Source organism: Astatotilapia calliptera, chromosome 15, assembly GCF_900246225.1.
Source record: "Astatotilapia calliptera chromosome 15, fAstCal1.2, whole genome shotgun sequence".
Taxonomy (NCBI): Eukaryota; Metazoa; Chordata; class Actinopteri; order Cichliformes; family Cichlidae; genus Astatotilapia; species Astatotilapia calliptera.
In genome coordinates, this window is record NC_039316.1 from 25,304,792 (window position 1) to 25,332,172 (window position 27,381).

The following is a 27,381-nucleotide window of genomic DNA, read 5'->3' on the forward strand; positions in this document are numbered from 1 at the left end:
TAGGCTTTGGCATTTGCTTATGGTTATTGTGTAATTAAAATAATCTTCGTAAAAATTGCGCGTAAACTAGCATGTATGGTGGGTCCTGCAGTTTTTCATGTATTGCCACTTACATACAGCTAATTTTTATTTATTTTATTTATTTTATTTTTTCAAATTAACCTTTTGGTGATGAGTTTTAGGGAACAAAGACCAAATGGCTCAGTTTATTAAAATGAGAGGAGAAAATCATCACCTCTTCACTGGGGTGAAGAATTTGGCCACTGTGGCATTGGAGGTACATGAATAAATCAATTTACACATCATATTCATATGAGTACAGTTTTATTAACCCTCATGCTGTACAGAACCTGTGATGTCCAGATTTCACAGCTCTTGTGTTCTGCTGTGAAAACTTTTGGATTTACAGATTAACATAGTTGCCATGGTTTTTTGTCTTCTCTTATTTTTTGAGTGTGATCAGGGCAGTTCTGGAGAAGCTGGACCTGCAGGGGAAAGTCACCCCTTTGCAGGCCAGAAAGAAATGGGAAATCTTAAAGAAAAATACAAAGTATGTATGCGTGTTATCAAGAAGATAATTCTTAAGAACGCACATTAATAAATGTGCAATTACTAAGAGTCGTTGTGTTGTTTTTATTTGTCTACTGTCTTTTTTGATTTCCTCTGCCTTTAGGATTGCAAGTATCCAGGCGCAGGAGAGGGAGTCAGTGGGAAGCTCACTGTTGGTACTTGGCACTGGAGTGTCCTCATGAATGTGATAGGTGATAGGACAAAGGCTTTCCATTAGGCCTCCTGTCCTAATTTCAGCAGTGGGTGACCAAAACGAAAGTGATGAGGAAGTGAGTCAGCCACCCACAACAAGGAGAAAGAGGAAAAGACACAGGGATGATGAGCTGCTAGACCTCATCAGAAAGGACATGAGGCAGCAAAGAGAGGCTGAGGAGAGGAGAGCGCAAGAGAGCAGGGAAAGGATGGACAGACTGTTTTCAATTCTTGAAAGATTCGTTCCAAAATGAGTTATGCATGAAGAAATGTATTTATTTGAATATATTCGTTATGTTGTTATATGTGTTGCATTAGTTTAACTTTTGTGTTATCAATAATTTGATTAAAACAAACAGTAATTGTCACTGAACTCATTTTATTTGCAGGTATTTTTAACATGTATGAACATAACACGAACAATTTTACATGGATATTTATTTGATGAGAAGAAAGTAAATAACAATAACTATAAAACAAGAGTATTTATAATGCATCAACAACAATCCAGCCTGGGATCCTCCCGGTTAAAAAAAAACAAACAAACAAAAAAAAACGTCCAGGACTGGGACACTCAGGTTAATCCTGCGGTACAAGGGTCTGGTAGGTAAAGGAAAGGGTGGAGAACAATTTCATTCAGGTGTGTTGACCCAGGGTGATATCTAAAACCTGCAGGACACTGACCCTTGAGGCCTGGAGTTCCCCACCCCTGCTTTAAGCAGACGCTGTTTTGATTTCTGTTTCAAACGGTCTGATTTACCCACAGCTGCTCCAGAACCTGAATCACCGGCTTCTTTATAACAGGAAGAGTTCCTCTATGTCAACATAAACCTGCCTTAGCCGCTTCCTCTAAGATTTATTAGAGAGGCCTCCTGTATGTTAGATCACTAAAGCTGGAGGACCGATTGTTTTACTTTACTTACTCCACGAATAAAGATTGTCACTGGAAGAGAAGAGTGAGTTTTGTTTTAGACGGGGAGACAGGGTGAGAGATGAAAGTACGCTTTAATCATCAGACATAAATGCACTTCTCTATCAAACTAATCATCATTCTGATAAAACACTGAGTCACTGAGTTTTTTCTTTAATGGTAAAAATTGAAGGTGAAGTTCCTCAAACCTGAAAAGTCTTAAATGCCGAGATCGTTATTGTTTCAGCATGTTGTTGATTATTATGAAGATTCGGAAAGAATCAGACCTGTGATCAGTGCATCCTCCTCATTCCTTGTTCATATGTCTTCATCTGCTTTTTTTAAATCTCTCTGTATTGAAGCATTGCTGCTTCTATATTTGGAAGACAAACAGACTGAAGCCTGAAAGACTCGTTTTTAAATTTTCATGCCGATTCCAGTCACTGTACTTCTTGTTCTGTCCTCTGTCATAAAAGTGCTTTTATTCTTCTGGTGGATCTGCCAGGAACAAACTGTTTCCTTTTTATTAATATTATATAAGCCTGCTCCTTTTTCACGGTTTTTTCTCTCTGTCTCTTTGCTCTCAGAAAACTTTCTTACTTCATTAAACGGCAGCATGAGTTTGTGAGCCCGAAGCTGATGTTTTCATAAGAGGGCTCCACTTTGAAAGCTGTGAGTCGCTGTTGTAGATATTTGTCGACGTGAGACCTCCAGGACTGAAACGTAAAGCCAGTAGGGCCAGATGGGTGTGCTGCAGTTCCTCTAATGTCCACCTGAGGCGCCCTCCAGACTCCCAGCTTCATGGCAGAAATATCTGAGAACATTTTTTTTTTAAACTCACCTGTTTTGATCCTGTTAAAGCTTTAAATTTGGGCCTGACAGGTGTTTGTGCCTTTTACACCTTCAGCTTCCGCCGACCTTTGGAACAAAGTCTAGTACCAACACAGGTAAAGTGTACGCTTGTGCAGCAGGAACTACAGCATGAAAACGTTTTACCAGAGCTAAAGACCACTGAGACTCAAACTGTGTGAAAAATCTGTGGTATGAACTCGAGTTCGGAGCACGTTTAAGAGAACATTTTAGAAAGAGTGGGCAGAGCAGATGGAGTTCTTTGACTCATGTGGGTCCAATTTGGTTCAGTGAGGATGCAGCTGGGAGCAGGACAGGGCGGTTACCTGCTGCTGCGTCAGGCGTCATCATGTCTGTGCGCCGACTCCATCAGACGCGTTTCCTGGCCCTCAGGGATCTCCTCCCTCAGGAGTTTTTCCAGCAGAATGCAAATCCGTGCAGCTCCCGAACTTCTTATCAGGCAGGAAGTTCGTCTTGATTGACATTTAGAGGCAAATGAGATGCAGCGTGCAGCTCTTTGTTTCCACTCATCTGCACGCGCTCCTTGTCCTCCCTTGACCAAGAACATTCTGACCACTGAAGGGCGAGTAATCACAATGCATGCTGGTAATGAGCAGCATTTATCTGCAAGTCATTAACGAATAAGTGAAAATGCAGAAATGAACGCTGTGTCGTCTGCTTGCTCAGTTCGCCCTCTGTGATCTCATATGGACCCAAGAGCAAAAAAAAAAAAAAACTATGCGCCTGGCTGTTTGGAGCACAAACTCTAACCTCATCACCGAAACATTGGTTTAAAATGAGCGGTCAGCTCTGAAATTGATGCGTGGCTGGAAATGACATCAAGCAGAATTAAAATACTTTAAAAGTTGTCAGGAACAAAGAAATAGATGGAACTGAGCTAGCCAACACTGAGGGAACATCTACACACACACAGCCCTGAAGCTCACAGGCAGGATGAGGCTCCTGTTACCATGGCACTGATGATCAGCTGAGTCTCAGGGGTCAGAGGTCACCTGTTTGTGTAACAGACAGATTTCTTATTTTTATTTTCTCATGTTGTTGTTATGTGTGAACCACCTGTGGATGACGCGCGCGCGCAGTGTGTTTTTCACAATAAAAGCCTGATGGTCTCCTCTGTACTTTATTTTCCAGGATCTGCTCCAGCAGGTGAGACCTGCGGGTGGGGCCGTGCTCAGTGTGACAGCTGATTGTTCTGTTTGTTCTGTCAGACAGCTTTTATTTTGATGGTTTGGGCGGAAGATTAATCGTATAAATTCCAGCCTGAGCTGAAGTAAAAGCCCGTGCTTGTGTTTTTCCTCAGCTGAAACGTCTTCGCGCTCCTTCGCCGGGCAGTCCGGGTCAGGAAAGCGAGTCACCCCTCGCTCTCCCCGCCTCTCTCTCTGCATCGCCCTCCCTCTCACTCTCTAAACTTTGGAGACTTTTGCGCGTCCTGGGCGCATTCTGGATTTGCTGATTTGGAGTCTGAAAACTTTCAGCGCGAGAAAAAACTGGAAAGCAGAGAAAGAAAAAGGGAAAGAGGAAAAAAGGGAGAAAAGAAAGAGGAGGAAAGAAGACCTTCCCTCGGACACCGGACAGGGAGAATGATCCTGCGGGGGAACCAGCTGCCGCTCCAGTGAAACATGTAAGTCACAAAGTGTGAGGCTGTTTCAGCTGCAGACTCGTGTAGGATGGGTTTGCTGTCTGGTGTTTGCTCTGAAAGCTTCTCAGAGACTCACTTTGAGTGTTTCTGTGTTTTTGCCTCCCGTTTGTGGGACATCCACAGAGTGGATCCACAGCAGCCTCCGTGGAGAGGCTCCTGGTTAGCTGAGTCTTCAGCTCTGATGGACGCGCCGTTAATGAGGAAAATCATGTGTGCTTTTCTTTGAGCTGAGTTCTCCTGTGGAAAATGAGCAGATCTGTTTCCATGATGCTGCTGACTGCAGATGTGTGCACATGTTTATGGTGATAGAGACGGAGTGCGCGCGGGAGCGGGTCAGTGTGTGTAGAAAGCGCACAGACTCCTCTGGGTTCTTTTCTTTTGTCTTTTGTCTGAAACCCTGAGTTCAGACTACACAGGCCTAATATATCAGAGCTCTTCAGGTCTAGCACGTAACTTGAGTCCTGTGAGGAACAAGACGTGATGTTTGAAACATGTAAAAACTCTGCGAGCACAGCTGGGACAGTCCCGGGTTTAAACCTTGGCTTAAACAGTTAAAACACCTCGATTATACTTCAACTAGTTCAATTCTTAGATCGATCATTATAAACTGGACTAAGATCTTGTTTAGGAATCAGAAAATCTCGGACTGTGAACAGAGTCCCATGGAAAAGTGTAGAAACGTGACTGGAACCAAAACGGAAACTTTGTTTTTCTTTAATAAAACTGCTTTTAAATTACCACAGTTTATAAAAGATTAGTCTGTGAAGAGTCTTTGATTACTTTGTGGACTTTTTTGTGTTATGTAGAGTGAAATAAGCACCCGTGCTTCATATGTGCAGGTGTGCGTGTGAGTCTGACAGCGCACACGTTATGAAAGCAAAACGCACCAAAAGACCCTGGAGGCACCGTGTAGAAAGTTTCTGTTTGCCGGCTCAGTCAGTGAAGTAGTTTGTTTTTCAGATGATGCTGTCTGTCCATGCAGCTTATCCCAGCTCCCAGTCCACCTGGACAGGTCACCAGTCTGTGGCAGGGCTAACGCAGAGAGACCCGAGGGGCATTTACAGTCAGTGGGTATCCCAACCCCACAGAAAGGCCCCGGGCTGGATTTGAACCCAGAGAGGCGAGCATGGTGACCGCTGCATCAGCATGCTGTTGGTGTGGGTCATGTTTGTGTGTCACAGCATGACAGGAGCTGTGGAGGCTTTGTGCCTTAGTAACGTGTTTCATTGTGAAGATGGGACGGCGGTGACTCCAGAACCAATCAGTGATGTTCGAGGAAATGAAAGATGCATCCTCACAGGTCCTCAGAGCCTCCGCAGTCCCCTGCAGGGAGAGGATTCCTCTTTATCGAGTTCTGACTTTATCAAAGAGCGTCTTGTTTAGGGTCTTGTTTACTGCCAGGTGTTACGCAACCTGCGAAGGCGATACGGCCAAAAACACACCAAGGGTCCCAGAAGGTGAAGCGCCGAACAGGCCGCCTTTAAACGGAGGCGCGAGGTGACGTCAAATGACATTCTGCTGACGGGAAGTGTGTGTCTGTGTGTGAGGTGAAGTTACCAATCCTCCAGGTGTACTGAGGAGCCCTGATACATGTACATATTAAAATGAAAGTTATGTTCAAACAGAATGAAATCCAGACGGCGGCGATAAGCGAGAACGAGCTCGCGGTCAGGCGTAGCAGAGAGGAATGTGCTTTAATTAAGCTAAAGGGGAAGATCTGATCTCTCCACCTGCACCGTGAGTCTGAGCCTGGTGACATTTGGTAGGATAAGAAAGAGGCGCTCGCCTCGTTTCCCCTTTTCGTCGTGAAACGGGCGCACAAACTTTTACAAACTAAGCATTGTGATTTATATAATAAAAGTGAAAATGAGTGAGTGGAACAGTAAAGTCACAGGGAAGGTGTTTAACGAGGTCCCAGGTGAGACTGGGAGGCTTGTTTTCCGACAGACTTCTTTGTGCAGGAAGAGGTGTCGCCCCCTGCTGGTCATGAGAAAGAATACAGGTTTAAGTCGCTTCCTTTTTTTAAACCCTAGAAACTGCTATATGCACACATGCATTAAAAAACAGGAAAAAATAAAGCCCTGTGATGAGTACTTGTGTCAGTGGACCGAGTCAAAGACGGATTCGGCACTGAAGGCTAATTTCATTTAAAATGTTATGCTGGTGCCTAATAAATCATAATGAGCTGTTTACACCGAGTTATGAAGATGAGCTCATCATGTGTGAAATTCATTTGGACATCTTAAAACTCTTCCACTTCCAAAAACATGTTTTTATGCCTTCCAGTAATTAACAACAGTCATAATGTCAAAAAAGGGCTCCATGCTGTGAATGAGCAGCGTAGGTTTTTTTTAGCTGTCCACACTAAGTGCTGTGATTGTGCTTAAAATACAACAGCAGAATCAGTCACCAGCATGGAGCCCCCTGAGGATCAGCACCGAGCTGACAGATCTTTGGAACATTTAGTGTGCTTTAGGCCCTATTTTTGGTTTTGCGGCACATTTCCATTGCATCTGTACGTGTTTGCATAAAGCAGAGAGACATCACTGCAGTGCAGCTGATCAAACAGCGCAGCTTCCAGGAGCGAGCAGAGACCAAAGCGGAGCTAAAAGCAAAGGGAATATCAGACACGCCATGTTGTTGTCCGTTTACTAAAAATCTCATGATGATTTTGAATATCAGTGACCTCAAGGTCAGAGGTCAAGTTTTCTGAATATCCTATGAATGCCATTATTAAAGAGTGAAGCATATTGGTTGAATATGATGGAAACTACACAAAGAAAATGAAGCAGTAAATTCTGAGAGTTAAGAGCTACCCATTTTTGTTGTAAATAAAATAAATAAATAAATATGTCATCGCTGGATTAAAAACTGCTAAACATGTCACCCTGGTCACCCCGTGGTTCCTTCACAGGTATCGTCCACCTGTTGTTGTCACACTTGTGTTGCACAGCCTGAATTGTGTGTCCTCTGGTCCGTGCTGCTGTTGGTGCGTTTAGCTTCGCCTCTGCCGTCTTCACAGCAGACAAAGAGCGTCTGTGTCAGAAATAACGGCTCCACATTGGAGGGCATTGTTTCCGGTCAGCGCGTTGCATCTGCGCTTGCGGGCAGCGCTGATGTTTTCGGCAGCTCTTCCTTTTCACAGTCATCTCTGCTGTGGTCATTTCCCTTTTGCTTCAGGCTAAAATTTCAGCCAATTGGAGTTCAAAATATGCAAAGCGTCATCACTCAGAGGCGTCATGCTCTTGTTCTGCTGGAGGACTGCGTTTAAGTGCGTCTCAGTGTGCGTCGTCCTCTCCATGCAGGCTGGTCAGACGGACACAACAATGGGCCATAAATCAAGCGTCAGGCAGCTCTAGCTGATCTTCTGTACACATGTTTGAGGAGGGCAGTTAGAGCAGTTTCTCACAATAAATTAGATTTACAACCGTGTGCGTGACAAGAACTTGGCTGCAGTGTTGAAAGGACAGGTTCCTGTGTGGGCTTCAGACCTCCACCAAGTTTGAAGAATTGTTAATATTGGGATACTGCAGCGAGACGAGTGCTGCTATGGAGATTTAATCCTGAATGACTTTGTTCTCCACCCCCAAAGCCGACAGAATAGAAAACAAGTGCGCCTGTTTAACAGACTGATTACACATGCACGACACAGAAATCTGAGCGCCACGCCAACGCAGAAGAAGAAAGAGCACAAATATCTTAGATTAACATCTCTAGAATATAATACACTCATCTACAGAGTCAAACAGTTTGTCCCTGTTTACCTTCTCTTACTTCATAAGAGAATCCATACTTCTTTCTCTGACTTACAGAAAGGTCTTCACACAGATCCAGACTTTGTCTTACATGATGTCTGAAAGGTGTTTGGGTCTCAGAGGAGTGTTTTTAAGGACTGCATACCCCACAACAGCACCCCTGCAGCCCTAAACTGGATAAGAGGTTAATTAAAAGGATGAAGGCTTGCCCACTGGCATGCTTATGTGGCAGTTAGAGATGGATAATTTCATGCTAGTGAAGTTTTTGCACACCTGAGTCACATTCAAGCCTTTTCTATCCTGTTTTCAGGATTTTAATCAGAATCAATAATGTCGTCAGTATCGATGACATCCCCATCACTCTCCATCCGGAGGCGCAATTCTATTTTCAACTCACGTGTCCATAATACAGAGTAACTCTCTGCTCAGCTTTAAAAACTGTAAAACACATAGAGGCGGGGCTTCAGCCGTAAGCTTTCAGCAGTGTAGTTTCCTGCTGTTGATCTACGCTGATGATGGTGAAGTATTTTTTCTCAGAGTTCGGTGTTTTCTGTCTTAGCTACTATACTTAGCTACTATAACATAAAACCCTACTGAATTAGGTCTGTTAAAGTTGTTGCAGGATGCAGCTTCTGGTGATGGTGTGTAATGCAGTAGTTGACGCAGCAGCAGTGGGGAGACTGGTCTCTTACACATATTTACATTTAAACATCAGCCCTTTCCGGCATGTAACCGAGCAGATTTTGGAAGCTGAGCCTCTCTCTAGGCTTCAGCGACAGCAGGTAAAAGACACAGTTTATTTTGTGTTTTTAGTGACTGCACTGATTTAGTGATGACATAAAGGCAAATTCTTCAGTAATGCATCTGTGGTAGGGTCCAATCAGGAAGCAGTTGACACCGTTGGTTTGTTAATTAGACCAGAAAGAGAAGTTAAACAGCAACAAGATAAGAAATACAAAGAATGAGGTGACGCTGACAGAAAATGTTCAGCGTGATGTCGGAAAGTTTTCTTTGATTCTTGTGTGTCAAACATGAGCAGTTTGAGTAAAATGTAGTTGGTTGTAATTAATAGAAATCAATTTTAATGAAAAACATCTGTCAGGCTTGTTTTCTCACTCATGTCCAGGTTATTAACCTTCAATGTAAATGAACTTGAGGGTGAGTCACAAAGGTGTTCCTGCTTGTGCAGAGGGGTTGGGCAGAGAAGGTTTGTGTTGCCGAGTCATGTCAGAGCTCCTTTTCCTGCAGTGAAAGGTGATTTTCTCAGTTGTTCTGCAGTGAAACCCTCAGAATAACCTCTGGGCCACAGAATGCCTGGCTTGAAACAGGGGTTTGCAGGCTGCCATCCAGCGCTGCAGACACATGAATCGCCGCCTTTATGTGGTCATGTCTACCGCCTTGCTCGCTGACCTCGCTCTTCTTGTCATTCACTCCCATTTCCACAGCGGAGATGGAGCTGGGAGGAGGAGGACCGAGAAAACAAGACGCATGACTTGACAAAGAGGCGAGTTTTCTTTAATGTCAGGAGCTGCATGAATTTGCAGCACTGGACACAACAAAGCTGAACAATGAAATTAAAATCGAGCTCTGTTCTCTCTGCTCTAAATATTTATGATGCAGGAACTGTTCCCAGTAGTAGGACGGCCAAGTTTGCATCAAATGATGAAAAAAATTCTAATTAAAAGTTCCCAGAGACCGAAATGTTTCTGCTCGTCTTTTTGCTTTCTCTACCTTGTACAATTTTCATTTCTTCCTAGTGTGTTGAATAATTCACTGGTTTGATCTGCGGAGACAGAGGAAGTGTGCAGCTGCCATGTAAAGTTGTTCAAACACACCGCTGAGGCCATCTGCTGCCTCGCACATAGAGACGTGACTTTGTTTCAGCATGAGGACTTAGCAGTTTAAGCTCAGACAGGGTGACGACGAGAAAACTTTGCTGCGTTAAACCGTTGAATATTCACTGAATGTGTAGCTTCGGCACAGCTCAGGTCCACATTATTCTGGACCTTTGGAAACATCAACGGCCAAATTTGTCGTGAGAAAAAATTTGTCTTTGGTTGTGCACAGACAGACGAGGAAACTTTGAAGTAGCTGGGATCAACCATGTGATCGAGGCTTTTCACAGCGTACTCTTTCTGGATTCGCACAGGGATGGATATCAATACCAAAGTCCTAATCAGTTCAGTCACAGAGTGAATGAAGTGCCATGCAGGCTTCATATATTTCTGATCATCAAGCTGTTCTAGAGACCATGCTAGGTTTGCTAGCCACATGTTGGTCTTCGCCAAAATGACCACACAGTACAAAGTGTGTGTGTGTGCCATTATCATTAAATATGCTAACCTTCTTCACTTCTACCTCCTGGATCGGTGCAGATGTGGCAGTACTGCCTGAGTGAAGTTCAGGAGGATGCTGGCTACATGTGCCGTCATGGCAAGCATATATAGGAGTGCGGTGGGTGTATCTTGGGCGGCTTTGGCCTGTTCAAGGAATTCACCAATCACTGGCAGATACATGCAGTATCAATAGAAACACAAGGACTCGCTCCCACACAGCTCTGGTCTTAACATCATGGAGTTGGTAGGAAAACACAAGGACCTGGGGGCCATACCTTTCTTAAGTGTTTTTGATAAATATGAGCCACAAAAAGATCCCAGCAGTCCCAGCCGTTAAGTGTCCAATGGGTTAATGAACAGCTGAGAGAACAACCTGAAGGCTGTTGTGGAGATGCCGTGGTTTCTTCTGAAACTTAAAGACATTCGGAATTTTTAAGCTGTGAACAACTTTTCTCGGTCTTCGGGTCATTTTTGCTGTGATTCATAGTTTAGTATTACGTGATCTTATAACTCAGTAACCATGAAAGAGGAGCCGAGTTTATGCTCTTGCTCAGTTTTTAGCACAGCTGTCACTTCTCTGCATTTTACAGTCTCCTGACAACAGAGACAACAAAATACAATCAAATCAACTCAGCCAGAGTCATGAGGGACCGTCCGAGACACCGAAAACAACCTTTAGATTCACTTCACTGCGTTAAGCACATAGTGCACAGATGATGTCACTTCCTTCCTTGAAACCGCTGTAATTTCATGTTTTCTGTCATCTGCCACTTGGCCCTCTGTCTGCTGAGCCCAGGTGCATTAAAAGTTATTCAAGTTATTCAAAAAAACAGCAGTAGGATATTTTGGTAGATCGTAAACAAAAATAAACAAATAAATACATATTAATATACATATTAATAATGAGAGTAGTTAATTATCAGCCTTCTTAATAATTAATAATAATTGATTAAGTGAGGAATTATCCAGAGAAACTTCATTAGCAGTGATTCAAGCAAACCTGGAGTTGGATATGTGGAAGGAGCAGATTATAAGATCCTGCTTTTAATAAGCAGACTGTCTGTGTGATGCTGCGGGTATTTATTACTATTTATAATTTATACACAGGCGACAAACAAAACCTCCACAAACCCACTGTGTGTGTCTGTGGAAAATAACTGGAAAGGACTTTGGTAGAAAACCTTTGTAACTGTGGTTTCAGCATCCTGCACTGCTGTGTGTGTATACATGTGTGTGTGTGTACGTGTGTGTGTGTTACCAACAGCGATTATGGGGATCAAAATCCTGGTTTGAAGGCATTTTTGAGACTCAAAATGTGGTTTCAGTGGCAGGGTTACAGTTTGGTTAGGGTTAGGCATTCATTTTTCATGGTTAGGATTAGGGTAAGGGGCTAGGGAAAGCGTTATGTCAATTAGATACCCCCGCCCGATGTGTGTGTGTGTGTGAGTACTGTAAACATTCGTTTCAACTGCAGGAAGAGACTAAATCAGGAAGAGACGAGCTGGGTCTCCACATCGCTGTTCCTCCCAGAGGCCTTTGAGATTTGGATCACTGGATGGTTAACCCTGATAAAGTATAGATGACAGCCTCGCTCGACCTTTTGGTTTCATCTGTGCTGAGATAAAAGTGTCCCGACCTCACAGCCGTCAGGAAAATAAGAGGTGTCAGATGGCTGACAGTGGATGTGTGTGTTTGTGTGTGTGTGATAGATTGGCAGGATCCAGCTGATGGGTGAATAAAACATGAAACAAAGGTGTGCTGACGCTGTGCCTGGAACATCTTCCTGAATGTGGCTGACTAGTTTGGATCCCTGTGTGGGACTGAAATACTCCCAAACGGACACATTCAGATGTGTTATTGGACTTTTTTTTAATTTGGAGACTTTCCACAGTTTTTCATTAAGTTGCAAATCAAGTGACTCTTTGATTATATTAAATTTGATTTTGAATAATGTTATGCTGCAAAGAATGCCACAGAGAGCAAGCCTAGAGTATGGGTACCTGACTGAAGATATGTAATATAAACAGTTTAACCCACTGATGTCGGCTTTATTTAAACATTTCCTTGAAGGATAGAAGTCAGTCCTGTTGGGATAACTACCTTCAGTCTTCTCATGAACTCTCACTCCTCTATAACACCTCCGACCCGTTGGGGCGTGGACGTCAGCTGATGCTTTTGTTCTGTGTGTTGTCGATGGGGTCTCCATAGGTCGGGCTTGTTCCTGTGCCCTCTGTGACCCTTAATAGGTCCTGAGCCATTGTTGCGGAAAACTTAATGAATGAACTGAGATAAGATTTGAATTTGCTTTAAAGCTGCTTCACTTTGCTGAAGTGAAACTCTTTGATACAACAAGTCCTCTCATTAGCTTCTCTCTGCATTGGAGCAGTTTGATTGGTTCCCCGGGGGTGTGATTGTCTGACACGCAAACACATGTGATCTGCAGTCACTCGTTTATTCACAGGTCTCTCGTCAGTTTCAGGGCTGCAGGACACATTTGAATGTGACTGGTGAGAAGCATTTGAAGCTCCTTTTTTGTAAATCTGCATCAGGTGAAGTTGCACTCCACCCACTCTAGAGCGAAGTGGAAGGCTCTTTGTTCCCGCTGATGCTTTTCTGTTGCTCGGACTGAAAAATGACAGCAAATAAGTTGAAAATGGTTCAGAGAGCAAATGAATCATAAAATGTGGAGTTTTCATCCAAGAAAAACAGGATTCATGTTCAGAATATGAAAAAGTCGGAATGCACTATGCTGAAAATTTCCTTCTTCGTCTGCTTTTCCAGGGAGACCTTTAGAGGTGAAGGCGGAGGAGGAAGAGGAGGAAGGTGGAGACTTCGTCACGTTGTCCCGGTGGTTCTGCTGTGGATGACCCTGCACAGACACGGTAGGACTCGATGGTTTTAACTCTGCCTGAATGGGAAAATCCAGGACAAATAGATCTTACTTTTATTTATTCACTGAAGCAGGAAAGCCGTGCTGCCCTCACAGCTGTCACACTGACAGGAAAAAAAAATCACACATATTCTAATAAATAAACCTTCAACCCCTAAACCGCGAGCAGGAATAAAACCGTAATCATCTGAATACTGAAGACACTCCAACTGCAGTGTGTGTTCAGGCAGTAGTTGGAGTTACTGGGTTACTTCCTGATGACATGTTTTTAGTGATGTTTGCTGTGTTATTGGGCAGCGTGGATATTTTGAAGAGTTCACCACTGCAGCCACAGCAGCACCCACATGGAGAACATGACAAATACGTTCACTCGCACTTTAAAACACAAGGAAAACGCCTGCAGGTCACCTCTGCAGGAGAGGCTCAGGAACAGGCATCAGTGTTCTCAGTTACAGAGCGATGCCGTCTGATGACAAAACACGAAACCATCATGAAAATTGAATTTATTTGTTTGTGTATGTGAATGCAAACATCACCTCTTTGAGTTACGGTCAGCTCGACTTTGGAGCTAACATACGAGGAAGTGTAAAAATCATCGGGTCCATCTGAGAGTTGAGCTGCAGTCCTTGGTGCGAGGGGCAAAACGACCCAGAAGGCTGTATTTTTCTTTTTACTATTTGAAAGTAGAAAACCTCACAGCGTGAACACAGATACAATATATAAAACTTCATGCTTGTGTCAACCTGGGAAAAGAAAGAAAAAGGTAGGGGGAAGGATTAGATCCAGGATTTTGATAAACACAGAGCTAGTGCAGGGAGGATGGGCTTCATGTCACGATGTTGGTTTCAGGTACAGAATGAATTAACAGTAAACAAACCTTTATTCAGGTGACCCAATAGTCCAAAGGGGCTGTGGATACACTAGGCATGAACAGGCACACCAGCAACCTGAGGCTTTAAAGCAGGGGTGGGGAACTCCAGGCCTCAAGGGCCAGTGTCCTGCAGGTTTTAGATATTACCCTGGGTCAACACACCTGAAATAAATGATTTGTTCATTACCAGGCCTCATTACTTTGGTTGTGTCCGAATTCAGGGGAAGGATGCTTAAAATGCCATATTTGGAGGCAATGACGTCACAGCAACGCGACGAAGGCTGTCCGAATTCAAAGAGTACTCAAAATGTGGCGACAAATGCGTCTTACTTTTCCACAAATTTTAAGGATGGGTCCGATGTATCCTTCGTGTCCTACCATATCCCAGGATTCATTGCTGGTCATAGAGGAGATTTGTTTCTGATAACGACGGGGGTCGAAGCGGGAGCAGAAAACACTTTCAAATGTAAGTATATGAAAATCTGGTTGTACAAAAGTTAAATTGTTATAGCGGTCGTGTTGTTAAGCTTTGGGCATCTGCATAGACTTTTTTAATTTTTTTTTATTTAAATAACCGTAAACCAGCTTGTATGGTGGGTCCCGCAGTTTTTCATGTATTGCCGCTTACATACAGCTAATTTAGATTTTTTTTTAATTGGTGACATGTTATGGGGAACAAAGACCAAACGACTTAATTTATTAAAATGAGGAGAAAACGATCACCTCTTCACTGGGGTGAAGAATTGGGCCGCTATGGCGTGGAGGTACAAGAATAAATCAATTTACACATCATATTCATATGAATACGGTCCTATTAACCCTCATGCTGTCCTATTACCCCACAGCAGCGGTCCCCAACCTTTTTTGCGCCACAGACTGGTTTATGTCAGACACGGAGCCTTTAAGGTGTCGCGGATAAATACAACCACATAAAATGGTCCAACCAAGACAAAAACTGTGGTATCTTGTAAATATAATAATAAACGTGAATGTACTGTGTAATTGTGTAACTTTATTAGCAGCGTTCTCCTGAAAATGCAGAGGCTGAGGAGAGGAGAGCAGGGAGAGGATGGACAGACTGTTTTCACTTCTAGAAAGATTAGTTCCAAAATGAGTTATGCATTAAGAAATTAATTTATTTGGATATATTTGTTACATTGTTATATGTGTTGCATTAGTGTAGAGGTTTTATGTTATTAATAAATTAATTAATTAAAACAGTAATTGTCACTGAACTCAATTTGATTTACAGGTATTTGTAACATGTATGAACATAATGCTAACTTTGAACAATAGTACTTGGATATTTATTTGATAGCAATAAAGTAAATAACAAAAAGCTTTAAACAAGAATTAAACAACAGTTTTAAAGATGAAAAAACAATATTTTCAGTTGTTCACACAGGATTAATCTGAGTGACCTGTTCCTGGACGGTTTCTTTCACAACTGTAATAGATTACAGGAAGTCTCTGGCAGTGTTGCTGAATCTGCCCGAGCAAGATCAGACATGGATGGGGTGCTGCAACTGAGACCCGCAGTTTGTCTTTTCTGGTCTGCGAGTGGAGAATCACACAGGGTGGTCTGCAAAGAGAGCTTTAGGATGCTTCCTCCCACTGTCCACTGCATTGTCCATCCACAGGGTTTGCAGGCTGGCTCACTCGTGGCTGCCACACCACTAAGATGTTTTCAAAAATATGCAAGCAGGAGATGGTGGATGCTAAATTATTAGTATAATACTTGTAACTCTGTAGCAGACAACAGTTTGATAAAGTGCTATGTAAAAGAAACCAAAGATTAGATTCTATAAGTTTCAAAGACCTTTGGTTTATATATTTTATACAATACAGTACATGTGTATGAATGACTGGTGTTGTGCCAAAAAATGATAGTCTGCCAAAAACTGATTGCTCGTATTTAAACTGCTATGAATAACATGTTGGTCTATAATACGTGAAACACATGTCAAATGTATCCCTCGTGAATGATATCAAGTCACCTTGAGCCACAAACAACATTCCTGTAACAAGGTAGAAGCTGCAATCAGTTGTTGGCAGACTTTTAAATATCCTTTATTTATCCAGTTCAAAAAAAAATGTTGTTGACATTGAAAAAAATTTTTTTATGAGTAATCTGGTCAAGTGGACAGCAGACAGCGCAACAAATATATCAACAGCTCTGTAAACATACTCTAAGTGGACAAAAAAGATCAGATTGGTTATAATGTCGGTACAATAACACAGAGTTATAAAGACACTTGAAAAACAGGTAATTTTTAAATTATATAACCGCTTTGTGAACCCTGTTCACCGAAGTCTATTTACCAACATACATAAAGATATTACACACGGAAACATTGGAAATCAGTTTTGGCAGGCACTTTTTGGCACAACACCGGCAATGATTCAATTATCCATGTAATTAGCTGAGTAATTCCTAAATGTGTGTAGATTAAAGGAATTTATTTTACCTGCATATGTTTGTCTCTGTTGAGCCTAAGCTACAAAACGTGCCGGCGACGACGATAAGGTTTTTCTAGCTCCTCGAGAATTACAAATGTACAAAAAAAACGGAGCGACATTTCTGGGTCCATTTTAAAGTTTTCGAGTTGTGGCGCTAGTGACCATAAAAACACGGAAGTAAGGGCAGACTTGAAGGCTAAAAGGCTGTCCACAGCCCATCTGTTATGTTGCATACTCATTGTTTGTTCAATAAAGTTTCTATGGAGAAAAAAGGGGGCTGTCCACAGCTGCTCACTTCCTGACTACCTGTCCATCTAAGGACACTACCTTGTGACGTAGGTAGGTAGTGTCCTTATGAGCATCCTTCCCCTAAATTCGGACACAGCATTCAAGACATGTTGAGGAGTAATTTAGCCATTTAAATCAGCTGTGTTGGATCAAACGCACATCTAAAACCTCCAGGCCCTTGAGGCCTGGAGTTCCCCATCGCTGCTTTAAAGCATACAGGAGGCAATAAGGGAACAGGAAACACAGCTGAAAGTAATCATAGATAATGAAATAAAACTGGTAAATCATAACAAGAAAACAGCAAACACATAGAAAAGGAGAAACTAAAGCTCAAGGAATCAAAATGAAGCTGCACCTACAGATTATTTCAATCTCATTATGTTCATCAGTAGCACGTCGCTGCAACCATAGAGAACCTCCCTGAGACCGAAACCGCTGCTGAAACACGAAAGTGTGGCAGTGAAGACTGTTTGATGTCATTAAGGTGCTCACAGGTGTAGAACACAAACATGGATCTTTGTGTGTGTTTTGACCACCCTTCCTCCAGTTGACACCGGAATCATTCAGTGTTTGTGGAGGACTTCCTGAACGCTCGCAGCTGTGAGGGCAACGCAGCACAAAATTCTTCCTCTGACACAGCAAAACGATAAAAGGCCCTCAGCAGCCGTCAGAGCGACTGCACAATGATTAAATGTCAGAGTTTCAGAGCGGAGTAAAGTCTGCTTTCACTCTCAGTCTCATTTTGTTCACTCGTTGAATCTTTGGAGTGAACATGAATGTGAAGTTTTTCCTTGATTAAAGCTGCTCGCTCTGTGATAATTGCTTTAATTACAATGAATCTGTGCTTCTAATGACATGAAATCATCCATTAAATGTCATTTTCAGATGTTTGTGTGATTATTTTAATTAAACATGGGGCTTGCTTGCATTTCCTTTCCCTGTGAAAATGCCTTTTATTGTGAAAGGCTCGTGGACATGACCGTTTTGTGTTTCTTTGCTTTGTTCATGTTCTCTTTGTGTTCAGCTGCTGTTGGGAAAAGACGCTGCGTTTTTGAGGGAGTGCTCATGCTCTACGTTCCTCTGAATAAAGAAATGAGCCACGTGTAAAAGATTCTTTCGAAGCTTAAACTATGGGAAAACCGGCATTCCCAGGGATGCAGCGTTTTCATCTGACAGCAGTGATCTTTCATTTTGTCTCTTCTTCTCCCCGAGTTTCCATCGTTTGCGTCCCGCTTCATCCCACTTTGTTTTTTCATATTTTCCATGTCTGTGTTGGAGCATGCCTCCTCTTCTTCATGCTTCCATTAACGAGAACCACCCGCCATGTTCCTGAAGCCTGCAGTCAGATATCTTTTCCATCTGGTTTATTTTTTATTCCGTGGAGAGCATGTCAGCAGCGATCATGCTCTGATGCTTTCATTCATTCATTCCCATGAGGTCAGAAATTCATCCTCTCACATCCATGCATGTCTTTCTGTCGCAGGCATTACTCTAACACCTACAGACGTCTTTTTGTTTTTTACTTTAACCTACCCAATGTTTGTGAGTGGTGTGAGGGAGGTTTGGTTCCTGGAATCAGTTTCACGTTCGATTTGGAGCCAAATTAGACAACACTGGGCCAGAAACCTGTTCTGAAGCCTAACGGAGTTTAAAAAGTTTCGTTTTATAGATTAAAGCCGCTGTGTTTAATGATGTGTGTTTAGTGATTAGTTTGGTTATTTTTCCATGGTTTTATGGTTCTGTTTAAAAACAGAGGAGCGCTCTGGAAAGGTTTTTTTTGGTGTTTTGTACTCTGATTCAATCCTCTGTTTGTCAACACTTTCCTGTAATCCAGTTATGTTTTCCTCTGATTGTTCAGCTTTTGGCCAATGAACTAATCAAACATTTGTTGGTTGTTTGCTTCGTTTGTATCTTTCTGGTTACTTCATTTGTTCAGAGGATCAGTTTGATTGAAACTTGGTTTGTTAGTGTATTTTCTTTTTCTCCTCACTGTATGGCTTTTTTCAGAGCTTGTGTCTGAATGAAGGTGTAGTGGGTGGTGCCCACAGACTCATCTGTGCAGGTTTGGGCTCTGTCAGCCCGACTCTGCTGTTTTTATTATTTTTATTTAATTTCCATTGGAAATGTTGACAGAAGGTTACCTCAGCAGAAATGAAAGTTGTTTATGTTCATCAGTGTGGCTTGCCTTAGAGCACTGTACCTGGACGTAGTTCTATAACGGCGTGTAAACTGAGTCGAGAGAAAGGATTTTCTTTGTTTTTCTACAGCATTAAATTACATGGATTAATTTTCATTTAAAGAGATATTTCAAGTTCACGAGTCAAAATAAGCACAAATGGCTGCAACCGCTGGGTCTCCTCAGAAACGTGCACCCAGTACAGACTGCATACAGTCATTGCAAGCTTATTATCAAGGGTTTGACAAACATGCACGCTCAAACTACTCTGACAGCGCCGGCTCTGGGTGCCAGTGGCATCGGATGGGACCAAAGTTTGGCCAAATTCTTGCACGGCAGCCGTGGGAAAAGTGGGGCATCCACAGACTTTTGGCCATGTGAGTGTTTTTCTTAGATTTCAGTGTTCAAGGAGAAATGCAGGAGTGGAGGACCGAGAGCAGGGAACTGCTGGCTGTCCATGTTTTCCATGTTTCTGCCAATAACACTCATTAAACTGAAAAATTCAAACTCCAAGTGAGAGAGAGACAGAGGGACGGATGATCGAGAGAGAAAAGCGAGGGGCGAGCAAGAGGAAAGAGGTGAAGGGGGGGGGAGAGAGTACATTTAATGCATTTTCCATACCTCATCAGCAGCTGCAAGCCAAACCGCGCGGTTCACACACTCGTAAAGTTCCCAGCAGTCCTAAACCACAGCACACACACACATGTGCACAGGGGTTAGCGGTGGTCGCTGTTCTTCTGGTGACAAACACATAACCGACATGTGTGTGCTGCTGCTGACCGGCTGATAAACTGCAGCTCTGAACCAATCACACAGGAAGCTGTAAATATTAGAGAACGAGCGAGGGGGAGAGAGAGAGAGAGAGACCTTTGGTCTGACAGCAGCGTGGGGCCTTCTCCTCTCTGACACGTCAGTCCGTTAAGGGTCACATGCCAATCTGTTTAAAGTTGCTGTGCCCTCCAAACACAAGCTAACGCTGTAGCTGTGGGTCTGGTGAGGTTCCAGTAAATGTATTCTGCTGTTTGTTCTGAAGCTCTGAAGTTTCCACACACTCAGCAGAGCGCAAGTCTTCCGAGTGCTGCACCACAGTACAACTATTGTTGCAGAACCAAAGTATTGCACTGACTGAAAATGATGCAACGTATCAGCTTCACGGAGCAACTCCCATCAGGACGTTGCTCTTACCAATTATCTCCCCATTTCTTACTGATAAACACGAAGCCTGAGTGAAATGCACAGGCTGACAGACAGTGCTGAGTTGTTTTTATCTGATGACGTGAACATGGGGCTTTATCGAGATGGAACCAGAAGCTGTAGAAATGTGCTTTCTGTCACTTGCCAAAACTAAAAGCAGCACGCCTTCCTAGCTGCTCAGCTCGGTCACTGACCTGACAGCGGAGCATCTACACTCGACCTTACAAACACAACTCTGACTGTGATTCCAGTTCCCAGATCTCACAGTATGACCACAACGTTTGACAACATAATGCTCAGACTTCCTGAGTTGCTGGTGATTTGTTTCAAACCATCCATTTTCTACTGCCTGTCTGGATTTGAGTTGTGGGGGCAGCCATCTAAGATAAGCACAGACTTCCCTGATCCTGAAATCTTCCTCCAGCTTATCTGGGGGAGCACGGTCATTTCCAGTCTTGCAGAGAGATGGAATCTGTCCAGCGAGTCCCGCGTCTGCTCCCAGCATGACATGCCTGAATCACCTAAACTGATTCCTAAACTATCCATCCATCCATCCATCCATTTATTGTATTTTGCTTATCCAATTCAGGGATGTGGAGGGCTGGAGCCCATACCGTAGGGCGAGAGGCGTACACCCTGGACAGGTCGCCAGGCTGCTGCAAGGCTAACACACAGAGACAGACAACCTTTCATACTCACGAAATAAAATCCAGTTTTTAAAAAAAAATCTGGTCCTGTTTTAATGATTAGTCAGCAAAATATGTAAAAAACTTGTTCTTTGAAGTGAGGAGTGTGCTCTGATATTGGAGCTTTCATCTTTAAAAAAAGAGTTTCAAGTCTCATGAAGTCCAAAGAGTTTTTCAAAATATGATTAATTAATAGTTCATTTCCCACAAACATGCCTTTTGTTTCTTCTGTTTTCTTTTTCTTAACGTTTCCGTGCGTTCCAGCATCCTGCTGGCATCTGAACAACGTTTAAAATCTTTTCCACCCTGACCAGAATTTCTTTTTCCTTCCTGCCGCTGACTCGCTGTGATTAGTTTTTGTCCCGTCTGGGCTCGGAACGTTATCAGGGATCAGCAGCCGCAAATTGTTAATGTCACCCTCCACCAACACTGCTAATTAATCATAATTATGGTGTACTGAATTTTTTAGACAGTAAGGAAATGATTTCAAGCCTGGGCGCCTAATGGCTGCCCACTGCTTCACAGTGTGAATGGATTAAATGCAGAGAGGAACTTCCCCACGGGGGATCAATTAAGTATACATTATTATTATTAAATTTCGGTGTGTGGTTTTAAGGAATCGATGCAACGCAGCCGATGAGACGTGAGAAGGAGCAGCTGAGGTTGTGCACACATCTTGCTGTGTTCTTCATAATACACATAATCACAGAAAAGATTATTAGACATGAAAGACACGAAGTAGCGTTTGTGTTAAAAGAAGATTTTTAACTGCTCAGAAATCGTGTTTAAATAAGATCCTCCGGTCCTCCTCGGTTAAGTCGTTCCTCTGGAGGCAGCGAGAGGCCGGGGAGGGGTCGTTCCTACATATTTCATAATATGATGTGGGTGTGTGGTTGTGGGACGGTCCAGATTTTATCAGCCAGCTTGGCGTCCTCCCCTCATCCCTCAGTTTTTATCTCTACCTTCACTTTTTTTCTGTTTTCTCTTCTGCACATGTAACTAAGTACATTTACTTTACACCTTTTGTGCTGTACATATTTATTTCACGGTTACAGTAACCAGTTAACCAGTGTAAAATATGATGCTTGGTTATACTATAAAATAAGAAATCTGACCAGAAAATGAACAAATGAACGGTGTTTCGCTTCCAGCTTAACTTGACGTGACAAGTTGTTGTTTTTCCTCTTTGATCTGTTTTTAATCGTCAGTTTGAGGCTGTTTATTGGACACTCTTCTCACTCTTTTCCAATAATAATCAGAGGAAATAATGAGCATAATAGTGGGCTGATACATTACTGAGCAAAATTACATCCGCCCCTTCTAATCTTCATTACAGATCTTTAAAGGTTCCAGCAGAATGTGCACCGTTAACATGAAACTACTGAAAATGCATCATTCAAACTCAAAAGGTGCTGATTATGAAATTGACTGAGTACTGCAAAATAAAGATATTTCTAAGTATTTTTATCCAGCAGCACAGACGATGCCACACTTTTTTTTAAAGAGTTACTGTGTTGCTGTGAAGCCTTTCAGTTTGCAGAGAGTCCAGCAAGTTTGTTCCATATAACACGAGCATCGGTAAAAGAAAAGCCAGTTTTATGCCATGAAAATATCTGTTTCACATCCGTTTGTTCATCTTAGAAAACCCAAATGTATTCTGTTGATAGTTTTCAGTTTCAGTCTGATTGGTTGGCATGAGACTCTCTGATTGATGGTTTTTGGTGGGAGTTGAGATGAGGTGTTCAGCAGCTGGCTGTTTCCCCACCTTCACGGGAGCATATCCATATATATCTCCTACTGAGCATGCTTCATATGATTGTTTTGGTTTTCTTTGTGTCACTGTAGGGTCTTTCCCGTATAATATGAAGGGCTTTGATGTGACTGTTGTGATTTGGTGCTAAATAACTAATAGTGAAATGAACTGAATTGTTGCTGTGTGGTGCTATTTACTGTTTCAAACCAGAGACATGTTCCAAATGTCCTGTGCTGTAAACTTTAGCGGTATGTATTTTCTTCAGTCGTGTGAATAAGCTCTTACTTTGTGTTAGTCTCTGCTTTAAAAGCAGCTGGGCAGAGATGAAGGTTTACTTGAGCCCAGTTACAAAACCTGGACGATGATGTCACTTTTGGCCTTCAATTTTCTTGTTGAGCGCAAACAAGGCGATACTCTGTCCTCTCTCCTGTTTTACACATCATCCCTTCTTCAGTCAGCTCTACCTTCCCCCCCAACTCTCGGATGCCAGTCTTGATTATCTCCCAGTGAAAGACAAGAGGATGATGTGAGGGAGGAGCAGGAACACCTGGGAGAGTGATTCAGTATTCACCTGCAGAAAGAGAAAAAGTGGGGGGGAAAAAAAAGTAAAATTCCTCTTTCACTATGTAATTATTGCGCTTCGGGCGAGCTTATCTGTGCTCATTTCAGTGCTTCAGGTGTGTGCCGTTCATGTTTGAAGCTGGAAGAGAGCAGCTGTCGATGGATTGAAATCCGGGGTCTGAGCTAGCCACCCTGTTTGCATCTTTTGAAAGACCCTGATAGGTTGTCCAAATTATGGAAAATATTAGGCATCATGTAAGTGCAGTCATTGTGTAACTAGTCCAGCTGAATAATTGACTTCTCTCACAGCAAAGTGGAAACAAAGGGTTTTCTATGGAGCTCATATACCGTGTCAAACTGAAACAGACATACTGTGTTGACTCAATATTGTCTGAAATATCTCTGTATGCAGTGTCAATATTTTCCTCTTTGGAAGAGGCAGCTCCTGGGCGAGGTGTTCTGAGCATGTCCGATCCCAGACACACTGGAGAGATTATGTCTGTCAGCTGGCTGTCAGCTGGTGAAACCAGCATATCTGAGTCTCCTGTAAACAATTTTTCTATGGGGACGAGATCATTAAAGAACTATATTTTATGTGTGTGGAAATGCTCAGAGTCAAATTAGTTAGAGCTGTAAATCATCATTTCTTGGAGGAGAGGCAAGTCTGTTTCTGACCGATGATTGGCCAACAAATGTTTCTTTCTGTAATTGCCATGTTTGTTGTTGTGTTTCAACCGCAGGACCTTCCCTCAGATTACAGAAATTCTTATAAGGATCTCAGTTCCTGTGCAAGAATTTAAACTGTAGAATGAGGCAATAAATTCACTTCTGATAAGGTCTGTTTATTCCTGGAAAAATACCTGATTAAGGTGTAAAATTATCAGCAGTTTCAGGAACTCCTGATTAAGGGGAACGTCACGGTTGTGATATATCAGTTCTTGGAAGTAAATCTGTTTGGATGTGGGTCAGTGAGTGAGGATTAGTGTTGGAGGTTGGCTCAAACAAAACATAATAAAACATAATAATTAGTGCTGCACTTCACTAAGTCTGCAGTTAAGGACTGTACACATTTTACTGTAGTAAAATGTGTCTGAACATCAGGACCAGCGCTGTAACTCCATCGTCTGATGTTCTGAATGAAGTCACCAAGAACCTGAGTAACAAATTAATATCTGAATATTACAGGCCAAGAATGGTTTTACTCTCAAAAAGATGGAAACAAGCTCTCTGTTTTTATTCTCTACATCATCACCGCTTATGAAGAAAGACCGCTTCAACATTTCCTGCCAGTAACCCTGTCTCTTTGTCTGTTCGATGACATCTGCCTGTAAGTACGGGTGTCTGGTACAGCTTTGCATTATGAGATGGTCTTGTAATGACTAGTTCCTTTCAAGCGCACCCAAGGCTTGATTGGGTTTCTCTTTTGTAGTCGGATCTTAAAAAGTCTTAGATTGTAATCAAAAAAAACACTTCAAGTTCTAAAACTGAACCCATGCTGGAAAAACCTGTGACCTGTTGAGCATTTATCAAAGTTTTGTCTCTAAAAAGCTACATCTGAAGTGTTCGCTGAGGGAAGCGACTTCAATTTCAAACCTTTTTGAAGTTTTGTCCCGTGTGTAATTTGAAGAACTTCTCACAGATTCTTAAAGTGAGTTTAATTTTCACAAAGCATGATTCAGATTCCTCTATACTGCAGACTGATACTGACCACAAAGGCATTCTTACATTTCATCCAGCATGGTAGGCTGTTGTGCCTTCATTTGGAAGAAGTGTGCACGGTGTTTGGACTGAACTGTGTTCAATTTGTAGGTGGGAAAGAAGGAAAGCAAAGAGAGGGGATCAAGAAGGAAAGCAATGGAGCGATAACAGTGAATGCCTGAAGAAGAAGGAAGGAGTAGAGAGGAATGCGAATGAAAGAATGTGAGAGAAATGCTAGAAAGGACAGAGAGGTGAAAAGAGAGAAGGGCAGGTTGATGGAAGCCAAATCATCTATAGGATTATTTTCAGGAGAAAGGCTGAAAGGGGCAGAGGGGGCTTTTATTTTTAGTGTATTTGTGATACCGGAGAATTTAAGATGAAGTTTGGCTAAGCTCCTTGGGTCACAATGAAATACCAGGTGTGCACTGATATCTTGTTGATAACAGAAATGATGCCAGAAAGTTCCTATTTCAAAAATCCTCTCTGACCTTTCCTCATTCTGTCATTTTCTAAGATCTTGGGGGTTAAGGAAAGGTCTCTCATATCTGTTATCAGAGTGGGCAGGTTTTAATACTGAGGACATGGTTAGTTGGCACCACTGGTGCATTAACAAATTTGCAAAATTAGTTTTTAAATAAGCTCTTCTCTTCGACGCAGAGATGCTGTACCAAACTCACTACAGACTCACACCAGCAGCTCTGAGTAAGCCCGATAAGAAAGACTGAAAAGGCTCCTTCAGTTGCTTGTTGTATTTCATCATTGGTCCTGATTGTAAAGGTGCAACAAACAGAAGTTTATCTTTATCTTTCACAACGACAGCAGTTTATCAGACACGTTAGCCAACATCAGCTATCTCTGGTGGTATCTGCTGTGTCAGCATGCTCATTACGGATTCTGGATTTTAACACCATGTGATCACGCACAGTATTTCAGAGCCCACACAGTGGTGTTTTGGTTATGTTCAAACCCACTGGTCAGCCTTTAAATAGTAAATGTGAGTCTCTGTGCTACTGTATTACTGTGATAGACTGAATAGGATACTAGTGATTGAGCACCGAATCGTTATTGACCTCGTTCACATACTGCAGATGACGACCTAGCATGAGTGGACTGATATCAGGTCAGAGGTGCTGCTGAACATGCAACAAGAGCTAAAGTCTATGATGTAAATTATGATCAGGCTGACTAACCACTGATACTATGAGCACACCAGAAATGTTGTGAATACAGCATCATTAATGAACAGTTATTACAGTTTGATGTGGTTTGTCTTGAATTCTCATTATACTATTATCTCAGAGAGTATTAGGAAGTCCTCGGCTGTGTGCAGCTCTTCTTTAACTTTTTAAGGACAGTTTAACAGTCCTGCTTGTGGAAGATAATGAAAGATTCACTTCACTTAGAACTCACAGTGAATAAGAGTGAAGCAGAGCACACAATGGTTTTATGACCCATCGTTCTGTAACTATTAAATTAGAATTTCATTGACTGGAATAGACTTGAGGTGTTTCTACACACACTTAAGTATTATTATTATTTTTATTATAGTGGACAGAAAAGCCACAGCCAAGTATGAGGAAATATATGAATTTTAGTTGAGCCACCATCTTATAATTCACTTCATGTAATGCAGACTTTGGCAGAGGCTGAAAGCTGCCACTGCTGTGATGTTGTCACGCTGGACGGAGGCCAGCAACTTGAATAGAACCCAAGCGCAAACACACAGGGCGGAGGCAAGAGAGCGTTTTAACACAATTTATTGGTGAATATATAATATATGTGAAAACACAAGGACGTGGCATCTGTGGTGTGGAAATGTAGCCGTGGAACTATTAGCGTGGCATGAACGTGAGGACAACTAGATCTAGGCAGGTAAGTATTGGTCACACTGGGGAGAGAGGAGAGTGGAGTTAGAGCTGGGTTAAAGTGGATTACCAGAGAGGGTAAGTATAACAGTTTTTCCAGCTTACTTGCAGGAGGTGGAGGTGTGGTATTGAGGGAGAGGTGAGGGATTTCCTCGGAGTTTGAAAAAGGTGAAATAGCTGACCTGGGGTTCGTTGGATCCAAAGTGGTGAGTGAGCAGGAGGGCAGGCAGGTGAGGTTTGGAGATATTTCCCAGTGAGGTGGAAAGAAGCTGAGATCTAAGTGGTGAGCAGCAGTCGACACTGGAGAAAAGGTCCTGAAGCACAAGAAACAGCGCGAGTAAATCTACTTGAGAATAGCAGCATGAATGTGAGAGCCGGTTACCAACATCAGGTAACTGACGAACTGGCAGGGAGGAGATGACAGCGCAGAGCTTAAATCCCCTTTGGCCTGATTGCCCCAATTAGCTCCAGATGCGTGAAGCTGAGGAAGTCCTGCCCACGGGCGGAGCCAAGGGTTCTCTGGCACTGATGGAAATTCCCAGCTGCTCACCTAGACCATGACAGATGTAGAGGTCGGCTGGATGTCTTTCTTCAGAAAACTTAAAACTTCAGAAAATATAAATTTCTTTCATTTTATGCCTTTATTTAACAGAGACAGTGACAGAGG

The 27,381-nt window shown here is 42.6% G+C and overlaps 1 protein-coding gene across 2 annotated transcripts in view; it reads left to right on the plus strand.

Annotated features, from left to right (window-relative positions):
* The first annotated feature begins 2,492 nt into the window (after positions 1-2,492).
* The window catches only part of adgrg6 (adhesion G protein-coupled receptor G6), a 102,633-nt gene continuing 77,744 nt past the window's right edge, over positions 2,493-27,381 (plus strand). Inside the window, exons 1-3 of one of the 2 annotated variants that reach the window (XM_026143647.1) lie at positions 2,493-2,619; positions 3,843-4,163; positions 13,054-13,154. In XM_026143647.1, the coding sequence (XP_025999432.1) occupies positions 4,162-4,163; positions 13,054-13,154 (103 nt within the window). In that variant the 5' untranslated portion in view covers positions 2,493-2,619; positions 3,843-4,161. The remainder of the gene's footprint in view (positions 2,620-3,842; positions 4,164-13,053; positions 13,155-27,381) is intronic. The other variant, XM_026143648.1, reaches the window with a different exon arrangement.